The 19863-nt window shown below is 46.3% G+C and overlaps 2 protein-coding genes across 2 annotated transcripts; both read right to left on the bottom strand.

The window, feature by feature from the left end:
• Window positions 1-4412: 4412 nt before the first annotated feature.
• Window positions 4413-9875, bottom strand: SELENOS (selenoprotein S). The gene is made up of 6 exons (XM_084532838.1): window positions 9768-9875; window positions 9272-9409; window positions 8043-8149; window positions 7473-7562; window positions 7291-7369; window positions 4413-5329 (listed from the first exon to the last, which is right to left on the bottom strand). The coding sequence occupies exons 1-6, from the start codon at window positions 9844-9846 to the stop codon at window positions 5250-5252; spliced, it is 573 nt and encodes a 190-aa protein (XP_084388964.1). The 5' UTR covers window positions 9847-9875; the 3' UTR covers window positions 4413-5249.
• A 385-nt stretch (window positions 9876-10260) lies between these two features.
• SNRPA1 (small nuclear ribonucleoprotein polypeptide A') lies at window positions 10261-15801 on the bottom strand. The gene is made up of 9 exons (XM_084532837.1): window positions 15638-15801; window positions 15211-15358; window positions 14655-14733; window positions 13699-13745; window positions 13473-13575; window positions 12854-12933; window positions 11433-11508; window positions 10940-11033; window positions 10261-10429 (listed from the first exon to the last, which is right to left on the bottom strand). The coding sequence occupies exons 1-9, from the start codon at window positions 15717-15719 to the stop codon at window positions 10371-10373; spliced, it is 768 nt and encodes a 255-aa protein (XP_084388963.1). The 5' UTR covers window positions 15720-15801; the 3' UTR covers window positions 10261-10370.
• Between the last annotated feature and the right edge of the window lie 4062 nt (window positions 15802-19863).

The raw sequence follows: 19863 nt of genomic DNA, 5'->3' as shown, positions 1-19863 counted from the left end.
ACACTATTACCATCCTCACCATATTTTAAAATACGAGCTAAAGAAGTGAACTAGTTTGCCAGTGCCCCAGAAACGTTAATTATTAATGTTCCAGTACTTCAACCGATACTTTAAAAACTACCCAGACGCTGGAAAATGAGCATACTTCGTACATTCAAGGTAACAGACTCATGGTGGAAAAAATCTCGCTGGGCAACCGGCAGCATTCGTCTTTGTCACGGTATTTCCAGCTCCCTTGCATTTTCCTGAGTGATGCAGAAACTCCTGCCCCGGTTCCAGCACCCACTTTTTTTCATCCCCATCCTCATCTGGTCCCGACCAGGACCAATCCCAGCTTCTCCTCTTCGGCTGAATCACTCGGAAGACAGCAGCTCCAGGGCCACGCAAACGCCACCAGCTGCTCCTTGCGTGAAAGCCAGGCCGACATTGCCATCCCACGGCTCAGCACCGCAGTGCAGCACCGCAGCTCCCTAGGTGCTCTTTCAAGGTCCCTTCCAATCCCCGAGTTCAGGATATCCATTTTTCCTTCTGTTCTCTTTAAATAGAGTTTAAGTTCTTTTCCTTGCCCTCCCTACCTCGGTGTTACCCACGGTACCAGCACTGAAGCTGAGCTCGTCAAGCAGCACAAAAGAATCTTGATTTGCAAACTGTGGCGGACACAGAGGAAGGAATGAAATTATTAATTTCTCACTGGAGATCTTGCTCCACGCTCAAAGTGCCTTTTAACAGGTGTGCACTTCAAAACAAAAGCAATCACAGAAGAAAGAGGAATCAGAGCAGAGGCTGCGTGCCTGCCACAAGAGAAATCTGCAATAAAATGAGCACACACACACAGCTCACCACCAAAACCGAGCTGAGGAGAGCTATTCCATTGCAGCTTCATAAAAACTCATGGAAGTTTTTGAAGATGCTGGCTCCGGAGCTGGGAATATAGGCAGGGTGTGTGTCAGGGTTGGAACAGCTGGGCTGGAAGCTCACAGCCATCCAGCTACAGCAGTGCAACCGGGCCAGGACACCACCCAGCCAGCAGCCGTATGCTTTTCCTTTGTGGTTGCAGAGCTGTTCCAAAAGCTAAGCTTTCATTCCAAAAAGGGGAGGAAAAAAAGAAAGCCACATCTTCAGCCTATCCAAGCCTAGCCCAGCTTTTTTTTTTTCCTACAGCTGGAAATTATATAGTTTCAGTGTTCAGTGACAGCACGGACAGCAACGCGCTGTGGCACGCTCCTGGCTAACCTGGCCACCGAAAAGGTCTCGCCTCGTGGCCTGGACACGCTCAGAGATCTTCCAAAGCGTGGATCTGATCTGCTGTAGAGATGTGAGCTGATGTGCAGCCAGGCTTCAGAAAACGCTGCTGCCAGAACTGGGAACAGCCTCGCTGAGTGCAGGAGGCATGAATTAGTGTGAGGATGGTTCAGACGCAGTCATTAACCATAGCACTGCTGGCAAAACAGCCCAGAGTTTGCCACGCTGGATGTCCTCTCGTTCAGAGAGCTCTCTGAACACAAACACTCCCTTCCTTTAGCCATCTTCCTAGGGAGGGGGAAATTACACACACACACAAAAACAATCCAATCCAAACACCTGAACTGAGTATCTGCCCAGTCCAAGGATGAAGCCTGACTGCGTACAGAGCCACAGCTGAGCAGCCCAAGTCCTTGAGTTCAGAATCAAAACAACACAGGGCTGCATAAACCACAGTGACAGACAGCTGTTAGCTCTGTCCTTACACACCTACAAAGTCCCTGCCAGGAGAGCAGTTCCTTGCAGAAATGGGTGATCGTTTCCATTCACACGATCTCGAACAACACACAGGTAATTCTGGGACACAGGGGAACAGCTCTGCCAACAGCTTTCCTGTTTGCCCTCACTCCCACAAGTCCATCTTCTGCTGTTCATTATTAAATATTTCCAGTGTAAGAAACATTTCTGTTTGTTAACATCTACGTATGTGATGCATTATCGCTCTTAGAAGCTTTTCTTCATTTTACAGTGTTTTTGAAAAGCCCAAGTAAAGCCAAATAAATTTTGAGTGACGTGGCTTTTGCTCAGTTCTAATTCCAGTGCTCAGTACTTCTTGGTGAAGATTTATCAGAATGATGCATAGACCAAACCTCGTCAGCAATTTAAAGAAAACATAACCCTTTGTTTCTCCACCATATAACTTATCTGAAAGGCAATGAGAAATACTTACCTATGTTTCTCAATCAACTGACATTTACAGAATGCTTTTGTACCTCTGTACATTGGTTGACTCGGGATTTTTCGATTCCCAAGACAGATTTACTGTTCAGCAGCTGAGTACTATTATGTGTAGCACATTAACACCATTTTATCAGCTCTAAGTTTATCTTGTTTCTTCCAGATAAAGAGATTTCCAGAACATCTGCATCAGTAGAGTAAGAGAGTTCTTGCATAACTGCTGTAAATGGAAAAAAAAATTATCTCCTGAAGGCTTTTTAATATGCTCTTTCATAATTTAAAGTTCTTGGGAATTCATACCAAAACAGGAACAATGGATTTATTAGAGGGTTCACTTTCACCTAATGCCTTCTGCATGCTTCACTCTTCAGCTGTAAAGCAACAAGCAGCCACGTTTCCATACTTGTTTGTGGTCAAGGGAGAACTTTCTATTTGAAGTCAGAGGAAAAACCCTTCCATCTGTTTGCGTAGTTTGTGAGCCAAAAGGAAAAGTTTTACAAACTGAGGTTCTTGCTCCCACTCTGTTCAATAGCTTAGAAGCGTCTGATCAAGAAAAATTTAAGGACTTTAGGGTTGGGAAAAAAAAATTAAGGGAGAGAGAAAGTTGAAGTTGCAAGAAATATGTAAATCACTGTTCTCCCTGGATATGTCTCAACATCTTAAGAGTTGGGCAAAAATCCATATCCCAGCCCCGGCCAGAAGCAAGTTTTGGGACACAGAAAAAGATTAGCATATACTCAGCTCAGACCTGCTTATTTATTCCTTTAAATGCTTTTACTGAGCTAAATCAACCCATCTTCACCACTTCATCAAGACAAGGAATTCTGTACCTTTAAGACAACAATCTCCCACGGCTCTTTTTCTGAAGACACCACCTCAGACTTGCCTATTTCCCCAAACAGAAGGTGAAAATGTTTCTCACAGGTACGAGCAAGATAACTTAGCCCTCCCCCGGATGAAGATCTTGAAAAATATTCCCCCGCCTCTGTTTTTTTCTGCCTTATTAAAGAAGAAAACCTGACGTGACATTCTGCGCTCTGTGTTACAACAATGGAAATTGAAGGTTATGTATCAAAATGCACAGAAGCCAGGAAATGAAAACTAGTTTCCATAGGAACCTTAACGGCCTTCTCACTTCATCTTCCACATGCAGTTTAGCACACACTTCATAGGTCTGAAGGAAAAGGTAATCCACTTTTCCATTTCATTACTTGGCAACTTTAAAACTCCCAAGTAACGTGCCCCTGCTACATTTACAGTCATAGGAAATCAGCGAGGATCAGGTGACACCTGGAAGGAGCAGTGGCTGTATGAGCAGTGTATTTGATGCTGGCAGTCACACGTACAGATGGACACAAATAATTCAAACACAAACGGAGACAAGAAAATGTTATGCACTTGCTAGTCATAGGCTCTTTTCAGCCTCCCTGCAGCCCACCCCCCAAAAAAAAGAGAGAAAAAAAAAAGCTGCACCCTTTTGTGCTGCAGGAGCTGACAGCAAGGTAAGAGCACACCCCAGCATCTCGCCAGGCTACTGAGGGCAGCGGGACAGCCATGCAATGCAGCCAGGCTCTCATTTCACACCCTGAGACACCTTCAGAACAGCAAGTGGAACATGGTTAAGTTCTCAGTGATCCTGAGGTGTAACCCTGATGCTGCGTGGCTAAAGCTACAGGCAGTCCTGCTGCCCAGAAACAAGGCACCGCACAGGTCTCAGCACAGCTCGTGGCTTCTCTTTTCCTTTTGAACATCTTGCAGCTCAAGCTGAACACGCCCATGTAAACACTCCTCCACAAACACTATTTGTCAGCAGCAACTTGAAAAGAAACCCTCTGCTGTGCCAAGAGCAAAAGACTTTGTTATACATATTTCCTTGATTTAGATTCAGCTATAGCTGGAGAATTTAACAACTACTCATCCAACCTACCCCACCTCACAGTCACTTACTAGGGGTGGGGAATGGGGAGTTTCATTTTTTAAACTTGAGGAAAGTTTGATTTGGTCTTAACCTGAAGAGGATTCTTCTAGGAATCATGATTTGGAAGAGCACACCCAAAAAAAAAAAAAAAACAAAAAAAAACTTAGAAACAAAGGAACCGCTTAAAACGACAAACCAAAACAAAACTGTTGTTTATGGTGCTAGCCAAATGAAAATCACTCCACTTGATCTCTCGTATGTTTTCCTTTACACATACACACAAAACGCTCTAGCGTTTTGCTTTGTACACATTTATTGCACTACAACATACGCCTTCTATAGAAAAGATGCCGTAGAAAAGCACAAGACTGTAAATACTAGATTTAGGATTTGTTGGCAATTGTATTTAATATTAACGGTATCTTGTTTTTACAAAGCAGTTGAAATTGAAGAAAAAAAAAAAAAAGGAATAGCAAGAAACCCCCATCTGCTGTCTAGCATCAGTAATCCTCACTGGTTTGTTCACCATTTCTAAGGAAAACATCATTCAAGGTAGCTTGTCACAGAGACTCTTCTAAAGTAACTGGCCTTCAGTGCAAATCCAGGGTGTTTGTCAGGTCATCTGGGTTTTCTCAAAGTCCCTCCTCCAAACATTGAAGGCATCTGCCAATGACAATATTCTTCCCTTCTAAAGACCTTCCAGCCAAACACAGTAAATCCCATTACAGGTCTGAGGATGGCAAATATCCTCTTTTTACACGGGTAAACTGAGGCCTAGATCCTTCATTCACCAGCTCAAGGCCAGTCTTTTGAAAGGCCAACCACAGAATCCTGCTCTCAATCACAAGTGACACATCTGGGCTGGAGACCAGGCTTCCTCCCTACAGAGGGAAGAAAATGAACTGATTGTACTGACTTTGTTTCTTTCTTCCTCCTCTCTAAGAGAACCGGGTATTTTTCTTGTGTAGTATCGTTGCTGTTAGTATATGCAAATGATGTAAAATCTGTTTTTAAATGAGCACCTGCACTAAACCACACCCCAAAGGAGTCACGGTGACACGCCAACTGTAGGCAGTCAGACAGTGGGTAGGAGTAAGCCTGCTAGTGATGTGAGACACTAGGGAGGTTAGCCTCATCCACCTGCTGACGGGCCCCTGCGGCCTGGTCTCCAGGAACACGTTCCGCCTCCTTCTCCAGACAGGGGGTTATAGCCTAGAAGAACACACGAGAAATCCACCGTGTTAATACTCTTCAACACACAAGTCCAAAATAAATTTCACAAGTCTTTGCACCTTATTTTTATTTACTGCACAGGCAGCGACTTAAGGAAAATGAAAGCAGAGAAAATATCCAGACCTGAGATGATTTATTTTATAGGGCTAACAGTCAAAGCCATTGCAAAACATTTGTGTTTTAATTTGACCAATTTGGATTAAATCAAATTGATTTCAATTGCCATATAACTTCGCTAAATCTGCATTAAAGCCTTAATGCTGCTCTGCAGTTGCTGTAGAGCAGTAAGAGTTTATCTGTTCTCCCAGAGCCCTACTATTTAGGGACTTACAATAATCTTTAATTCCAGTCCTGTAAATAATATTTTGAAGGTCGAAAAGCAGATTCTACTACTACAAGATAATTTTTAAATGAATTTGAGAAGCCAAGTGCACACAGTGAGGCAACTTTAGTTGAACCTCCCAATGCCATGCTACAAGCAACTTCATTTTATGAGCATGCACTTGGAAAGGTACCACTTGGCAAACATATTCGATTTGTTTTGTACAAGGCAAAAAAAGGAAAACCAAAAGCCTTGCTAACCAAGCAGGTTTCAAAGCAACCTGTTCCACTGAAACTTCAAGCACCACCTCCATCTTTGAAGTTTGTTTTTGTTGTACGAGCTAAGTTCTGCTTTCTAGCTTAATTCAGCAGCTGAACAGCGCAGATGGTTCTTTCACTTCATCCTCAGCTAACTCATGAGAAGATCAGAGACCTCTAATTCCATAATCTGTTAAACTTAAGCAAAGATTTTGCTTAGGTTGAAAATAGGACAGGTAGCAGCTGGAAGGATGCCTCAACCTAGTTGCCCTGATCATGTTTCTCAGCACATGAAAGAACCATGTGCTAAGGATTAGCACACATTTCTCATTCCTGGTAGCAGTAAATATTCTGTGCGACAGCTACAAAGGTATCTGACAGTATCAGACATTTATATTAATATTACCTCATATCAAACACCCTAAGATGAATCAATCCGTAATACTAAAAGCAGAACTTTAAGCACTGAACAATTACTGAGATATAGCACATATAAATGAAGGATCTTTAGGCTTGATACATTTAAATCAAGTGACTTGTTCACTGCTGCACCCTAAGTGTGTTTCCCTTTTAGTCTGATACGGTTGAGGTTGTCTAGGATGATCCCTTCTGCTATGGAAAATTGTAATTAGAATATTATAGCCAAATTAGCACTTGCAGGTATGGCAAAGGCTGTTCGGCCAAGAGGAGAGGAAGGAGAGGAGCTGCCTGGCTGATCTAGAGCAGTGACCCTTAAGGGGAGGATTTCTGGCTACAGAAAACAGTCAATCCATCGAGACAGATTTCAGTGGTTGACAGTGAGTTTAATGAAACCACCCTACGGTGGTCTATTGGAGTTGGTACCAGTTTTATACCTCTGCAGGATCAGCATATTCAATAGGTTGTTACTGTAATACCTGATTAACAAGGTCACATCTACCTTAATGAGGTGTTTCATGTCCCTGAGTCTACATAAGAGAAAGTAAAATATTTTCTTCCTGCACTGAGTTAGTAGTACAGGTGACTGGAAGACAGGTCAGATATTAAGTTATTGGACTTCTCCAATAATAGGGGAGGGGTCCCAGAAATACTGCAAGAACCTGTATTTTTGAGTACAACAATCTCCCTAAGTTATGGCAAAAGCATTTACAAGAAAACTGAAATATTGCCTCCCTGGGGAAAACAGGACAGAAACTGCCCACCACGTTTTGTACAAAGTGTAAGCAGACCACAATGGGTAAAGCAGAGAACTTGTTCATAAGGTACATTTTGTTTTCTTCCTGCACAAGAGGAAAATTAGAGGTATTTACACAATGACTTTGTGCACAGGTAGATAAATGCTCTGTTTCAAGCTCAAAACATCTTAAGGATTTCATACTCACCACCTCCTCGCAAAGGCTTTTTGTTTGGTTTAGACTTTGGGACTGCTGCTGAGGTGGAGGCACCAGGTTCTACTTCTTGCTGTTCACAAAAGTAAACGTTACTCACAATTTAGATAATGTGAGCTTTGACTTAACTAATCACACATACATAACCGTAACCTGGTTAACAACTCAGCCGTTACCTGACTCAGTTTCAGGTTTCCTTTGTAACTTTTTCCTTCTTGCATGCTTTCCCACATTGCTATCTTCTGCCTTCGCTTCTCTTCTTCAAGCTAGGAGACAAATTGAGGATATGTAAGACAATGATTTTAGAACTAATAGAATTGCCCGTGCTACAGGAACAGCTACAACAGACCCATCAACACCCAGAGGATCTATCTTTACTCGATGCAGTACCTCAGCTTTGTGAGCACCCAAATCTTCCCAACAACAGGACTGCAACCCCCTCTTCCCCAGTATACACAAAACTGCATCTGCAGCTTCTTTTGACCCCTTCATGCTTAAAAATATTTTGGAAGTAAAACAGAACTAAGTGGAAAGCTTAAATCATCAGTCTATAAGAAATGCTGAGTAAAGAATATTGCATCTGATGGTCATTTGAAGCACAATGGGGGGTTCTATGGAAGAAAACCTGCTTTTTTAAATGAACAAGCCAGCTACATATTTACATCCCAATATATTATCAAAGGTTCTCCCTTCTCTCTTCTGAAGTAATGAATCCAAAAAAATAAATAAATTCATAGTTAAGTTACCTGTCTTTGTTTTTCTTTGTATCTTTCTGCTTGTGCATTCAGCTCCTCTTGCATCCTGAGGCGAGCTGCTGCCAAAGCTTCCTGCCTCCTTACCACCAGGTCAGGCTCTAGGAAATTGCAGAAGAGTTTGCAAAGCAGTTCGAAATAAATTCTAAATGATATCCTCAAAGAGTGGTAATAAGGAAAGGCTCCCATCCCTTGCCACAACAGTTTTGTGGAAAAATCACAGCTCAAGTCCAGTTTGCAGCTTATCTTTTACAGTAATTCATACACTGATTTAAATCTCATAATATTTGAATATTTTTAGAGCAATTACTTCAACGGGCTTTTAATGAATACAGACACCCACGTAACGAACCCATCAAAATTAAAATTCCAGCTTCTAGAATATTTGCTTCTATTTCTGAAGGACTTGTTTGACACCAATAACTTCAGAAACACCATCCATGCTTCGCAGGGATTCCATTTTTACCCAGAGAGCTTGTTTTGTGCACAAGCACACAGCAACCAGCCCACGTTCCCTCCTGCTCCTTCTGGCGATGGGTCCTGCTGGTTGGATTACGGCAGCAGGGCACGGGCAGATTTGATCTGCTCCGTCAGCGGAGAAATTACTCACAAACATCAAACATCTCAATGTAAGGACAAGTGAGTGACACTTTCTGAGGTCACACCAATTGCCATGCCAGCCAGAGGGCTCAGTGCCAGGCACTTTTCTTTCAGCAGACGTGTAAGTACAGCCTGTGCTTTACAGCAGCAGGTCTTGGAGTGGGGCAGGATCATGTGTACTGTGTAAGGACTGCGTAAGGTTTTCCACCTCTGCCACACTGCAGAAGGCAACGCACACAGGAGGCAGCTACACCCCAAGTGTACACAATCCCGATGGAGTCAGGGCTCTTTCCCTCCTTACCACGTCACTTCCTAACAACCCCACCACAACACAGACTTTTAAAAATATTTCTCCTGTTCAAACCTTTCCCCACCAATCTCTTCAGCAAGAAGATCTGCATCTTCCATGGGCCTAAAGAGCCACCCCGAGTACCCCTCATGGTTAAATCCCCCCCCCAGAGCAGAATCTTTTTGTTGTCATTAGGCAAGATCCTGCCTGTGTGGAACCCAACAGCTGCCAGCCATCCCGTGGCGACCGAGGAGCGCCAGGAGGCACCTAGAGGCTGACACCCACACCTCAGCACCACCACGCAGCCCTGAGGAGCACGCGAGGCTTTACTGACCGATATCTGCTGCATCAACCGCTCCCGCCCGGCCGCCCCGCCTGGCGGCCAGGCTTTGGGATATCTTCTGGACGATGACATAGATGACAATGCAGCCCAGAAGGATGTACCAGCCGTAGTTGGACAGCAGCGAGCCCACTGCGATGGGGACGAGGCGTAGGTTAGGGCAGGCTGCCTGTCACCGCCAGCATCACACCCCTCCCACCCCAAAACACCCCTCAGCCCCCCTCACACCCCCTGCCTGAACCCCAGCTCCCCTCACAGCCCTCGCTTTGGGCCTGGCTCTCCCTGTAACCCACCCCCAGCACCAAATTTCACCCTCAGCTCCCCTCACAGCCCCCCCTCAGCCCCGTTTCTCGCCCCAGCCCCCCTCAGGCCCGGTTCCCCTCACACGCCCAGGCCCCGGCCCCTCTCAGGCCTCAGGCGCAGGCCCCGGCCCCCCTCACAGCCCCTCCTCGGCTCCGGTTCCCCCCCGGCTCCCCTCCCCGGTGCCCACCCGCGTGCCGCAGCAGCTCGGCACCGCCCAGGCCCCGCTCCAGCTCCGCTTCGTCGCCCTCGGTGCCCCCCAGACCCATCCCCGGCCACCGCCTCCTCCTCCTCCTCCTCCTCCTTCTCCTCTTCCTCCGCCTCCTTCCGGCCAGGCACCGCCCCGCCAATCACCGCCCGCCCCGTGCCGTGCCCCGCCCGCTGGGAGGGAGCGGGGAGCCAATGAGGGTAAAGAAACCCAGCCTCGCGGACCAATAGTAGGGCGCCAGAGTGGAAATGGGGCGGGATCAGATCGGCGAGTGCCAATAGGAAAAGAGACGCGAATCGACCAACGGGGGCGCAACGGCAGGGAACGGTCCCGCCTCCCTTAAGGCCCTCGCGGGGTTTCCATATAAGGTCTGGACACGCCCCCCACCCCTCGAAGGACCGCCCCTCCCTGCCATGACCACGCCCAAAACCATAAGACCACGCCCCTTGTCCCAGACCACGCCCCCAGCAGCAGCTGAGCACCGCCGGCCCCCGGCCCCGCTCCTTTATTGAGGGCTGAGCGCGGCGCGGCCCCAAAAGCCCCCCCCAGCAGCCCCACAGGCTGCGGCCACCCCCCCACACCCCGCTAGGATCCGTTGGGGACGGCGTCTTCTTCCATCTCCTCCTCTGCGTCCTCGGCCGGACCTGGGGAGACAGGCGGGGTTCAGCGGGGAACATCATAATGCCTAATAACCCAAATTGTTAACAAATATCCCAAAAAAGGCCAATTGTGCGGGTCTCAGCTGCAGATGATGAGCGATGGTGGCAGCCTGAAGCTACGGGGTGTCTGCTCAGAGGTCCCAAAGACCCCCCTGGGGAATCCCAAAGACCCCCAGGGACTCCCCGTGCCCCAGCTAATGCTCAGGACAACAGGGTGAGTCCCAAAATAATGGGATCACTGTTCTTTAAACGACAATAGGGTTACAGCTGGTGTTTTGGCACCTTGCTGCTCCCCATGAGACCCTGCGCCAGTTCTGAACCTCATATGGCAGCCAGGCAGACCCCCGCTGGCTGCAGAGCCTTAGGGATGATCCCCGGTCACTCTGGTCATCAATTTATGGGAGTTTTAAAGAGTTTTTTTTAAACTTTTCCACTTTTTGGCCCTTCCAAGGAATGGGGATTGTTTGGAAACCAGAAGCAGAAGCAGAGCGTGACCTGGTTTTCGCTCTCTGCCGGGTATCTGACCAGCCTGCAGCAAGCCTTTCAGCCTCTCCACTTCAGCCAAAGTCGAGGCATTTGCTATGGCAGTCTGAAAAACAGGCAAAAGAGCACAATGGATCTTCACACGCAGCATGTCAGCCTTTAAAATAAACACACCACGTTTTTAATTAAGTGAAGCTAAGCTTTTACATCCTAGAAGGTTCTACACATGACAAAGCACGATCTTACTTCCTCCCTTATTAAGCAAGCTGTTCTACCCTGGGAGAACTCTAAGCCCAGGACAAAGTTTCAGTTAAGTTCTCAAAAAACAGGCATGTCATAGAAGAAAACTTACAGGAAAAGCACCTGCAACAAACAGGAAATACTATTCTATCCATCTGAGCAGAGTCAGATGTTGCCAGTAAAAAAAAAACAAACACTTGTTCTGTTTGGATTCACAATTTTTCTCCTCAATTTTTGTCCCCGTGTGCTGTCCCGCCATACCTACCTTAATTGCCTCCACGTCACCCGGGGAGGGCCCGGTTTTCTTTTTGTCTGTTGGCAGACCAGCACCTGGATTGAAGCTTCAAAGAAAAAAAAAAGTAAAGTATCATTACACCCTGGGAGGAGCAGGTGCTTCTCTTACTTCCAAATCAGGTTTGGAAGCATTTCAATCAATCAAGTGTAGTATCTTATCTTTGTTAACAAACTGATACAGTGAATTGCCTCCTTCAGAAACACCAGCAACTTGTCCTCAGGGTCCCAACCCCCCTCCCACCTTTCATCTGCTCATAACGAGAGGCAGAGCATAACTTATAAAGTGTTTGACAAGAGCTGCTCGATTTGGATGTTGCTGAACACTCTGTTTTGTCTCTCACCATGACAAAAGCCAGGTGGATAAATACAGGGTAAAGGAAATTGGGGTTTCCTTTTCTTAACGATCTAATATATCCTTGTGGCAGCCTACGTTAAAGCCTGCACTACTCTAGGTGCAATCTTAAACTTCTGCTTCTCAGCATTACCTGCTTTAAGAAAAAAATAGATGTTTGTAGTCTGAAAACAGGAGTTACTGACTAAGCAGCAGGAAAGAATTTCCTGAAATGCCGACCCAGCTTCAGGAACCTGCAACCTCTTCCGCAGCTACAGGGAGGTTTTCTTTATATGTTTATCAAACTATTTAGTTTTAGAACAAGTAAATCAGTGATCTATCAGACCTGAACTCTTTTTTATTCACAAACCATTGTGAAAGGCCACCTGTTACAGTTTTAGGTGCTAAATACATTTGAGATACTTCTGTTACTTTGCTATGAATTTGAAAACGCTGTTGCTATGCCTGATCTGAATTCTGTTTTCCAAACAACTCGATGAAAAATTAAACAAAAAGAAGGCCAGGTTTGATGGGGCCCTGGACAACCTGATCTAGTGGGTGGCATCCCTGCCCACGGCAGGAGGGTTGGAACAAGGTGATATTTAAGGTTTCTTCCAACCTGAGCCATTCCATGATGTACTATTTAAGAATCACACTAAATAAGCAAATATTTTAACGCTTGTAAACTAAATGTTTTCAGCTGCATTTATCCTCCTAGTTAAAGCAGGTTCTACTGTTTATAGTCCCTACCAAAACGTAAAATTTTTCAGTTACCAATCATCTAGAGTGGAAAAATAAACACACAAATGGCCACCTCTTTGCAGTCAAGTCACAGAGGGGAAAAAAAGATAAGAATCCACCCTGACCAAATATCTCTTTCAGAAATATTTCTGAGATGTATTCACCACCATCCAAAAATCAGCCAGAAGTGCCTTTTGAAATCACCCTAGCAAAGTTAAGCCCTCCTGCCAATGAGGGACATTTCGGTGCAGCGCGTAGTGCCGCACGCCAAGTGGTGTTTCTGAAGGAGAACGCCAGTGGAAATTTATTTTTCATCTTACGTTTTTGTTCTCCTGGCAATATCCTTTGCAAGCTGTGCACCCCGTTTGCCCTTGAACATTTTCTCTGCCTCCTGTCGCTCCTACAGCGATACCACACACACAAAGTTAATTTGAGAACATTGCATTTTGCAAAGTTGCTGTCTTTGCAAAGAAAGATGCTTTGGCTCATCTTCATCAGTGAACATTGGCACACGGAGAGCAGACGTAACAACAAGCACATAAACATTGCCCAAACACTCAGACTCAAGGCCTATCAGCCGAACGCTCTGAAAAACAACAGCTCTCCCACACTGCATCTTCACTGAGAACAGAGGGCTCCGCTGTGATTTCTCGTTCCTTTCTCCAGATCTCTTTTTACCAACAAAACTAGCCAGCCAGAAGAGAATCAGACTAAAACGATGGCAGTAAAACACAGTTAAATGTAATTAAGCAGACTAGATTCTTAACAGAATGAAATCATAAAAGAAAGCAAAGCAGGTGTTTTAAAGCCACTTCGGATTCATAGTTTCAATACAACTTACAAATATGGAAAAAAGCTTACTGTTGCCACTAAAATTTCAAGAATGTAACACAAAAAAAAGTTTTCAACTTGTGCTGAATCAGAAGATGGCAGACTTACTTTGAGTTTGACTTTCTGAAAATCCAGGACTCTGACTTGAGGAACTTTGTGGATTACATACAGTCTGTAATGCTTCTTATTTGTTACAGGGTTCCTTAAAATGCTACAACGTAAATAAAGGTTACAAAGAGGTACTTAATATGAAATATATTAAAATAAATTAAGATATATCTATATTCATACATAGAGGGAGGGGAAAAAAACTTCTCTTTTCAAGATTACCTACCTCAGGTATGTCAACGATTTAATACTTGATAATGGATCCAGTTCACCCTACATAATGGGAACACAGAAACAATTTTGAATGCATTTAATAGGAATCCAGTATTTCAAAACAAAGTTCCTAAACTTCTACCAGTCTTTATAAGTTACTGCTTCAGAGGCAGAATAATCTCACGTTCATTTCAAGCTTAATTCTTTGAAAATGTAGATAAACAGCAACATTTGTACTGTTGCAAAGGACTGCAGCAAGTCAGTAACGTTTCAAGCAATACTCCTATAGGCAATTTAAGGCAGCCAACTGAGCCAAAAGTCTTGATTTCTACCATGGAAAAGATACATTCTAGAAACAGGGAGAAAAAAAAGAGCAACAAAGCAAGTTTCAGTTTTAACAAAGAATTAAGAATAAGAAAATTGCAAGTAGACCCACTGGTATTAAATCTACTCAAATGCTACACAAAGGATTCCAATCTGCTCATCTTTACACGTAACACCACTAACAAAACCAATGAAATTGTGCTCAGGCTCTTGGCTAATGAATTAAATAATTCAAACAGAGAATATTAGATGCACTTGGGTTTTCCAGTTTTGAATAAGTGACTAAAAAGAAGTTTTAAAAGAGAATTTTAATAGTTTTTAAAAACAGAGACTGTTTGTACAGTCCAGTATTGGACCTAAAAGTACTTAATTTCAAAGTAATTAGATCGCCTTTGTGAATACTCCTCACTAAAATCTCATATGCATTTTAGAAATCAATTAGAATTACTACAGTTAGTTTAACAGGAAACCCACCCAAGTTTTCTGACTGCTGTTCCACTGCATGCTGCAAATTATGTTAATTAAACCATACACACCAGTGTACCAAATTCACATGATATTTCTCTAAAGGAAAAGGTTAATTAGAAGGATGATAAAAACACACAATTCAGGCTTGTTTGGATTTATCCTGCATTGATAGCTTACCAATTCAGCAATGTTATTGTTGGTAAGAACGAGCTCCGTGAGGCTGGGCAGAGCCTGTTCAAGTCCCTCACCGATCCGACTGAAGAAGAACAAAAATCCAAAGCTTTAACTTAGGCTGGAAATTAGCAATGATGAAAACACACAAATATGAAAGTACAGAGCTTCTCTCTTCAACACAACCAAGTCTGACATCAACACAAGTTTGAGTTAGCATCAGCTACAAGACTTTTTCTTATCAAAGCAGCATAAAATACCAGCTGGCACTGTAAGAGCATTAGATGCATGATATGTGTTACATTCCCTGTTTGCCTGTTCTTTATGGGGAAGGTAAATGAACTCCAAAGATTCCAGCCAAGTTCCAGACTCTGTGTGTCGTTATCCTGTCTGGAAATTGAAGCCTGATCTGGGACAGATTTTTGCAACGAACAAAGCAAGCAAACCAGAGGGGTTATACAGTATTCACTGCCATTTTTTTCCCCAGAAAACAAACATTTCTACAACTATCCTGCCCTGACAGACACTTCTGTGCCCCAGGGCCCCAAGCACAGCCCCTCACCAAATCCTGTTGTTATTCATCAGGAGCGTTTTCAGCCTCCTCAGCAGGGGGAACCCATCCAGCTTGCGGATCTCGTTGTCAGAGAAGTCGATGGCATCGAACTGGTCCAGAGTGGCGCCTAAATTCTCGATGACGGGGATTTTATAGCCTGGGGAAAAGAGAAACGCGAGGCGGGAATTAGAGGGTGGCTACAGGTGAGTAAAACACGGCGAAAAACAGGGCCTGGGGGAGATGCTTGGACAAAAGGATTGCTAAAAATCCCTGCAGGGCGCCTTCACCCCGCTCCCACACGGCATAAATCCTCCAACAGCCCCCAGAGAACCAAAAAACGAATCCTTGGGCCCAAAACCAGCCCTACAGGGCCGGGCCCAGCTCCCCCCTCAGGGGCCCAGCTCCCCCCTCAGGGGCTCCCCCCTCAGCCCCGCACCGCGCAGGTCGAGCTCTCGGTCTCGGACGGCGTTGGTGTACTGCGCCGCCTGCTCGATCAGCTCCGCCGTGAGCTTCACCATCCCTCCGAGCCCTCGTTAGGCCGCACCAGGCCGAGCCGAGCCGATCCGAGTCGTGCCCGCCCCGCTCCGCCAGGCCCCAGCCGCCCACAGCCGAGCAGGCGCCGCCCGGCCCCCGGCTCCTCCTCCGCGAAATGGCGGCCGCGGAGGGCGGGGAAGAGCGGGGTGAGCGGGGAGGTGCTCGGCTTTGGGTTCAGTTCCGTCACCTGAACAATAAATAAGTTTTTCCTCACGTGGCGATGAAGCTTCTTGTGGTTCAATTTGAGCTCATTAACCCTTGTGCTATCACTAGCCACCACTTAGATTAATTTGGTCCCATCCCCTTTACGCTGCCCCCTCTGGTAATTTTAGAGGTTGATAAGATCCCCTCTCAATCTTTTCTCTAAGCTAAACAGGTCCAGCTTGCTTAGTCCTTCCTCACAGGACAGATGCTCCAATCCCTTAATCATTTCTGTGGCTCTACACTGTATCCTTTCCAGAAGCTCTATGTCCCTTTTGTCACTGAATGATGGAGGAGCATGGAGTCCAGCTCCCAGCTCCTCACAGGACCACCCAAAAAACAAACCATGTGTCTGAGAGCAGTGTCCTAAATGCTTCTTGAACTTTTCCAGGCTTGGTGCTATGTCAGCTACCCAGGGTAGCCTGTGCCAGTGCCCAACCAAGTCACGCTGTTCCCTTTTTCCCTCATATCCTCCTAAATCTCACCGCTTTTAATGTCCTTAAACAGTGGTTTTCCATGCTTTTGGAACCTTGTCGCCCCCAGGGAGCTGGGGGGAGCGACACCAAGGGCCCAGGGGAGCAGCTTTGCTCAGGTGTGGCCTTGATTTGGGGAGTTTGGGCAATCCCCCATGAGCGCAGCCATAGCACTGCAGCACTTCGGCAGCTCGTCAGCAGAGGGAACTGATGTCCTACAAACGCCTCAGCCTTTGGCCAAAGCAGCCCCCATGCGTCCCAGGGTGTCTCTGTCACCCCTCTCTCCCCAGGCCTCGAAGGTGGTGGAAAACTTTTGGTCTTTGATCTGTCTGTGGCAGCGCTGCTGAGAAGGGCAGCAATCCTTCTCTGTGGGTTCCTTGCAGCAATTGTGAGTGTTGAGGGAAAAGGTACAAAATCAGAAGTTTTTTCACCTCAAGCCCTCCTCTCATGGACAACATGACCCAGCCAGGGGTCACTGCAATCTCCTTTGTGGCAAAATCTGTGTTGAGCTGCAGTTTCTCCACGTACCCCACAGCTCAGTTCTGTGCACAGCCAGAGAGAGAGTGCAGAGCCCCGCATCCAAGCACATCTATCAACAGAGTAAAGGCTTGGCTTTGCTACCCATTAAACCCTAAAGCAGGCAGAAGCTGTTACCAGAGCTTCCCTCTCTGCTTCTGGCATTTCAGGTCTGTAGGAATCCAGGCAGAGCAGGCTGGGGACCTGCTTCCCGTGGGCTGACCAGCAGCAAGCAGGCTGCTTTCCCTTGGACAGTAGCTGCTTGTGCTTCTAGCCAGTGGGACTGTGCTTTTTCAGACAAATGCTGCTCCTTTCCTGCTACACAGCCAGGACAGCCTCACAGAGTAATTACAGCTCTCGGTGCTTTCCACCATCCCAGCAGCAGTTTGGGCTTTGCTCCTGAATACAGGGCTGCCCATAAACACCTTCCCACTGCAGTGCTCAAGACAGTTGCTCTGGCATCTCCACGTGCTTTCCAGCTCTCAGGGAAGAAATGATGGGCTGGGAGCTCTGCAGGCTCCAGCACAGCATTCACCTTTTGCCTTCAAGACAAAGCACACTTTCAAGTGGCATCAACCCCCTCCTGCCCCACTTTACGGATTTGGAAAGCTGAGGAAGAGCTGGGTGTATCTCTTGGGGAGCTGAGATGGCTCAGCCTGCTGTGCCTGGGCAGGCAGCTTCACTTCAGTGTAAATCAGGTCCAAGGCTGGTGAGCTGCCTGGCATTAACGTCAGGTTGTCACAGCCAAGGCACTTGGCCCCGTTGGCAGGGCTCGGCTGGCAGCAGCAGCACTTTGCGGATGGGTGAGCCTCAGTGCAGATGACGCTAACTGGAGGTGGCATGGGAAGGAAGTGGTTGGTCACCCCCAGGTCCCCAAATCCTCTTGAATGTCACCAAGCCACCACCTCTGTGGCCCTGGAAAAATACTTCTCCAGCCCTCAAGGCTCCCTCTGTGAGATGAGGCAGAATGATTTCTGCCTCTACCGCTATCTAGGGAAGGATTTTATTTTTCTGGGCGCTGTGACATTTCTGTGAACTCGGAGGATGTGATGATAGTTTAAATGCTGCAGCCACGTTTGGCACCGCACAGGGATGGCTCATACTTTTCTTTTGGGAGCATCCAGCGGCGGCATCCTGTGAGTGACGCCTGGCTTGGTCCCCAGGATTACAGTGTCAGCGCTGGCTCCGTTCTGGCTGGCGATGCCTGCGGAGGTGTCAGCTGGGGTCACTCAGTTCCTGGGCTCCCTGCTAAAGAAACACCCTCACTGCTCTCTGTGACCAATGCTACATAGGAAAGCACACAGTCAGGTTTTTATAACATCTGCGTTTCTTTAAAAGAAGTTAGGAGAGAGTAAGAGAGAGAGGTGTCATGAGCAGAGACAAAGAATTAGCGGCGTGGTTGCACATGACTCAGGAATCACACGATGGGAAAGTTGATGCAACCTTCAGTCATTTCGGGCAGGCATTGAAAGGAGATTCTCTTCAGCCTCCTGGGAAGCAGGTCCTGCCCCTGCCAAGGCTAAACAAAACGGGGACCTTTCTCCTTGAGCACAGTATAGCAGCGTGCCTCAGCTCCCTGGCTGTAATGGAGCCATAACTGAGAGCAGACAGATTCTTGGTGTCAGATGCGCTACACGAGCTCTTAAAAGCCCCTGCTTTGTAATGGAAAGTCAAAGCGATGATTTTTAAGATGTGTGTTCTCCACCTGCCAGCTATGAAATGGCCGATGGCTGCAAACGCAACCTCACAGCCAAACAGCAAATGAGGAGTCAGGCTACTCTAAGAAGGTTTTCCAGAAAACAGCTATTATGGATCGGTCACTGGTGCCAAGAGACAATAGAGAAATGTGCTTTAATACACTGCCTAAGTATTCGTTTATCTTGAAGAGACAGCCACTTTGATCCTCAGAGCATACCAGTGTCGGAGAGACTTTAATAGCTCCAAGCTAGCATTGCAATAGCTTAGATAAATAATCTGAATTTTATTACTTTCCAAGAATGATTTCTGAGGGAGTTAGAGCCTTGGGAAACACTGGAAGCTGGTGTTGTTGCACGAACCCGATGTGTAGAATTTATTTCTTTTCCCGGCAGGCCGGAGGGCAGCAGAAAGCCAGATAAAGCTGCGACTGCTAGGGCTTGGTCATCTTAAATTGCATTGCTTCACCCACGATGTATTTTTGTATTTTAAGTTATGCCAAGGATGTAAGGGTAAACAGCTTTTTTTTTTTTTTTTTTTTTTTTTTTTTTTTAAGCATTTCAGTACATGTGAATAAACCATTGAGCAGTGTTACAGGCAGGCTGCTGTGAGCCAGAACTGGAAGTCAGAGCTGACGCAGTGCTCCTGCTTCACAGCTCCCGTTTTTGACAGTGACACAGCAACAGAAATTAAAGTTTGTTATTTTACAACCAAAGTGGCAGAAGCCAGAAGCATTTCACCCCACTTCTGACCTCTGGTTTGGCCTGAGACCAAAAGGGGGATCCCAGAGCAACAGAAGGATTCAGTACGTGATACATCATCTGGTTAATTCACGTTTATCAGATGATAAATGGGCAGAACTGCAAGACGCATGAGCCCTCAGCAGCACAGCTCTGAGACAGCATCCTCTCTCGACTTGGACTCGCTGATTCTTGTGGCTCTCTTCCAGCTCGGGATATTCCACGACTCCCTCATGAGAGGGCTCAGTTCTTTCCCTTTTCATGCTTAAAAAGCTCAATTCCAGATACCCAGCCACTACCCTGAGTGCCTGACCCATTGTAAAACCCTGTGAAAGGAACCCAAAAAGGCTCCATGGCTCCCTCCATCCCCACCACACCAGCTAGAGAGGGGAAGGTGGCCCCATGGCCACCAGCCCACGCTGCGGCCAGGACTGCACCATGAGCTCTGCAGGCAAAAGGCCTTTTTTGAGAAGAAACACGAGCTTTTTTGCACGTGCACCATC

The sequence above is a fragment of the Aythya ferina genome (assembly GCF_964211825.1).
Source record: "Aythya ferina genome assembly, chromosome: 11".
Taxonomy (NCBI): domain Eukaryota; kingdom Metazoa; phylum Chordata; class Aves; order Anseriformes; family Anatidae; genus Aythya; species Aythya ferina.
The sequence above is the reverse complement of the archived record's forward strand: the minus strand, read 5'-3'. Positions and strand labels throughout refer to the sequence as shown.

What these genes read in the sequence shown, in the direction of transcription:
- SELENOS (XM_084532838.1), bottom strand. Translation starts at nt 9,846, where the DNA reads ATGGGTCTGGGGGGCACCGAGGGCGACGAAGCGGAGCTGGAGCGGGGC. An exon ending in CGAGCTGCTGCGGCACGCGG is followed by an intron (nt 9,410 to 9,767) that starts GTGGGCACCGGG and finishes TCCCCATCGCAG; the next exon opens with TGGGCTCGCTGCTGTCCAAC. An exon ending in ACAAAGAAAAACAAAGACAG is followed by an intron (nt 7,563 to 8,042) that starts GTAACTTAACTA and finishes TTTGTCTCCTAG; the next exon opens with CTTGAAGAAGAGAAGCGAAG.
- SNRPA1 (XM_084532837.1), bottom strand. Translation starts at nt 15,719, where the DNA reads ATGGTGAAGCTCACGGCGGAGCTGATCGAGCAGGCGGCGCAGTACACC. An exon ending in TTCAGAAAGTCAAACTCAAA is followed by an intron (nt 12,934 to 13,472) that starts GTAAGTCTGCCA and finishes GTATCGCTGTAG; the next exon opens with GAGCGACAGGAGGCAGAGAA. An exon ending in GTGACGTGGAGGCAATTAAG is followed by an intron (nt 11,034 to 11,432) that starts GTAGGTATGGCG and finishes CCTGTTTTTCAG; the next exon opens with ACTGCCATAGCAAATGCCTC.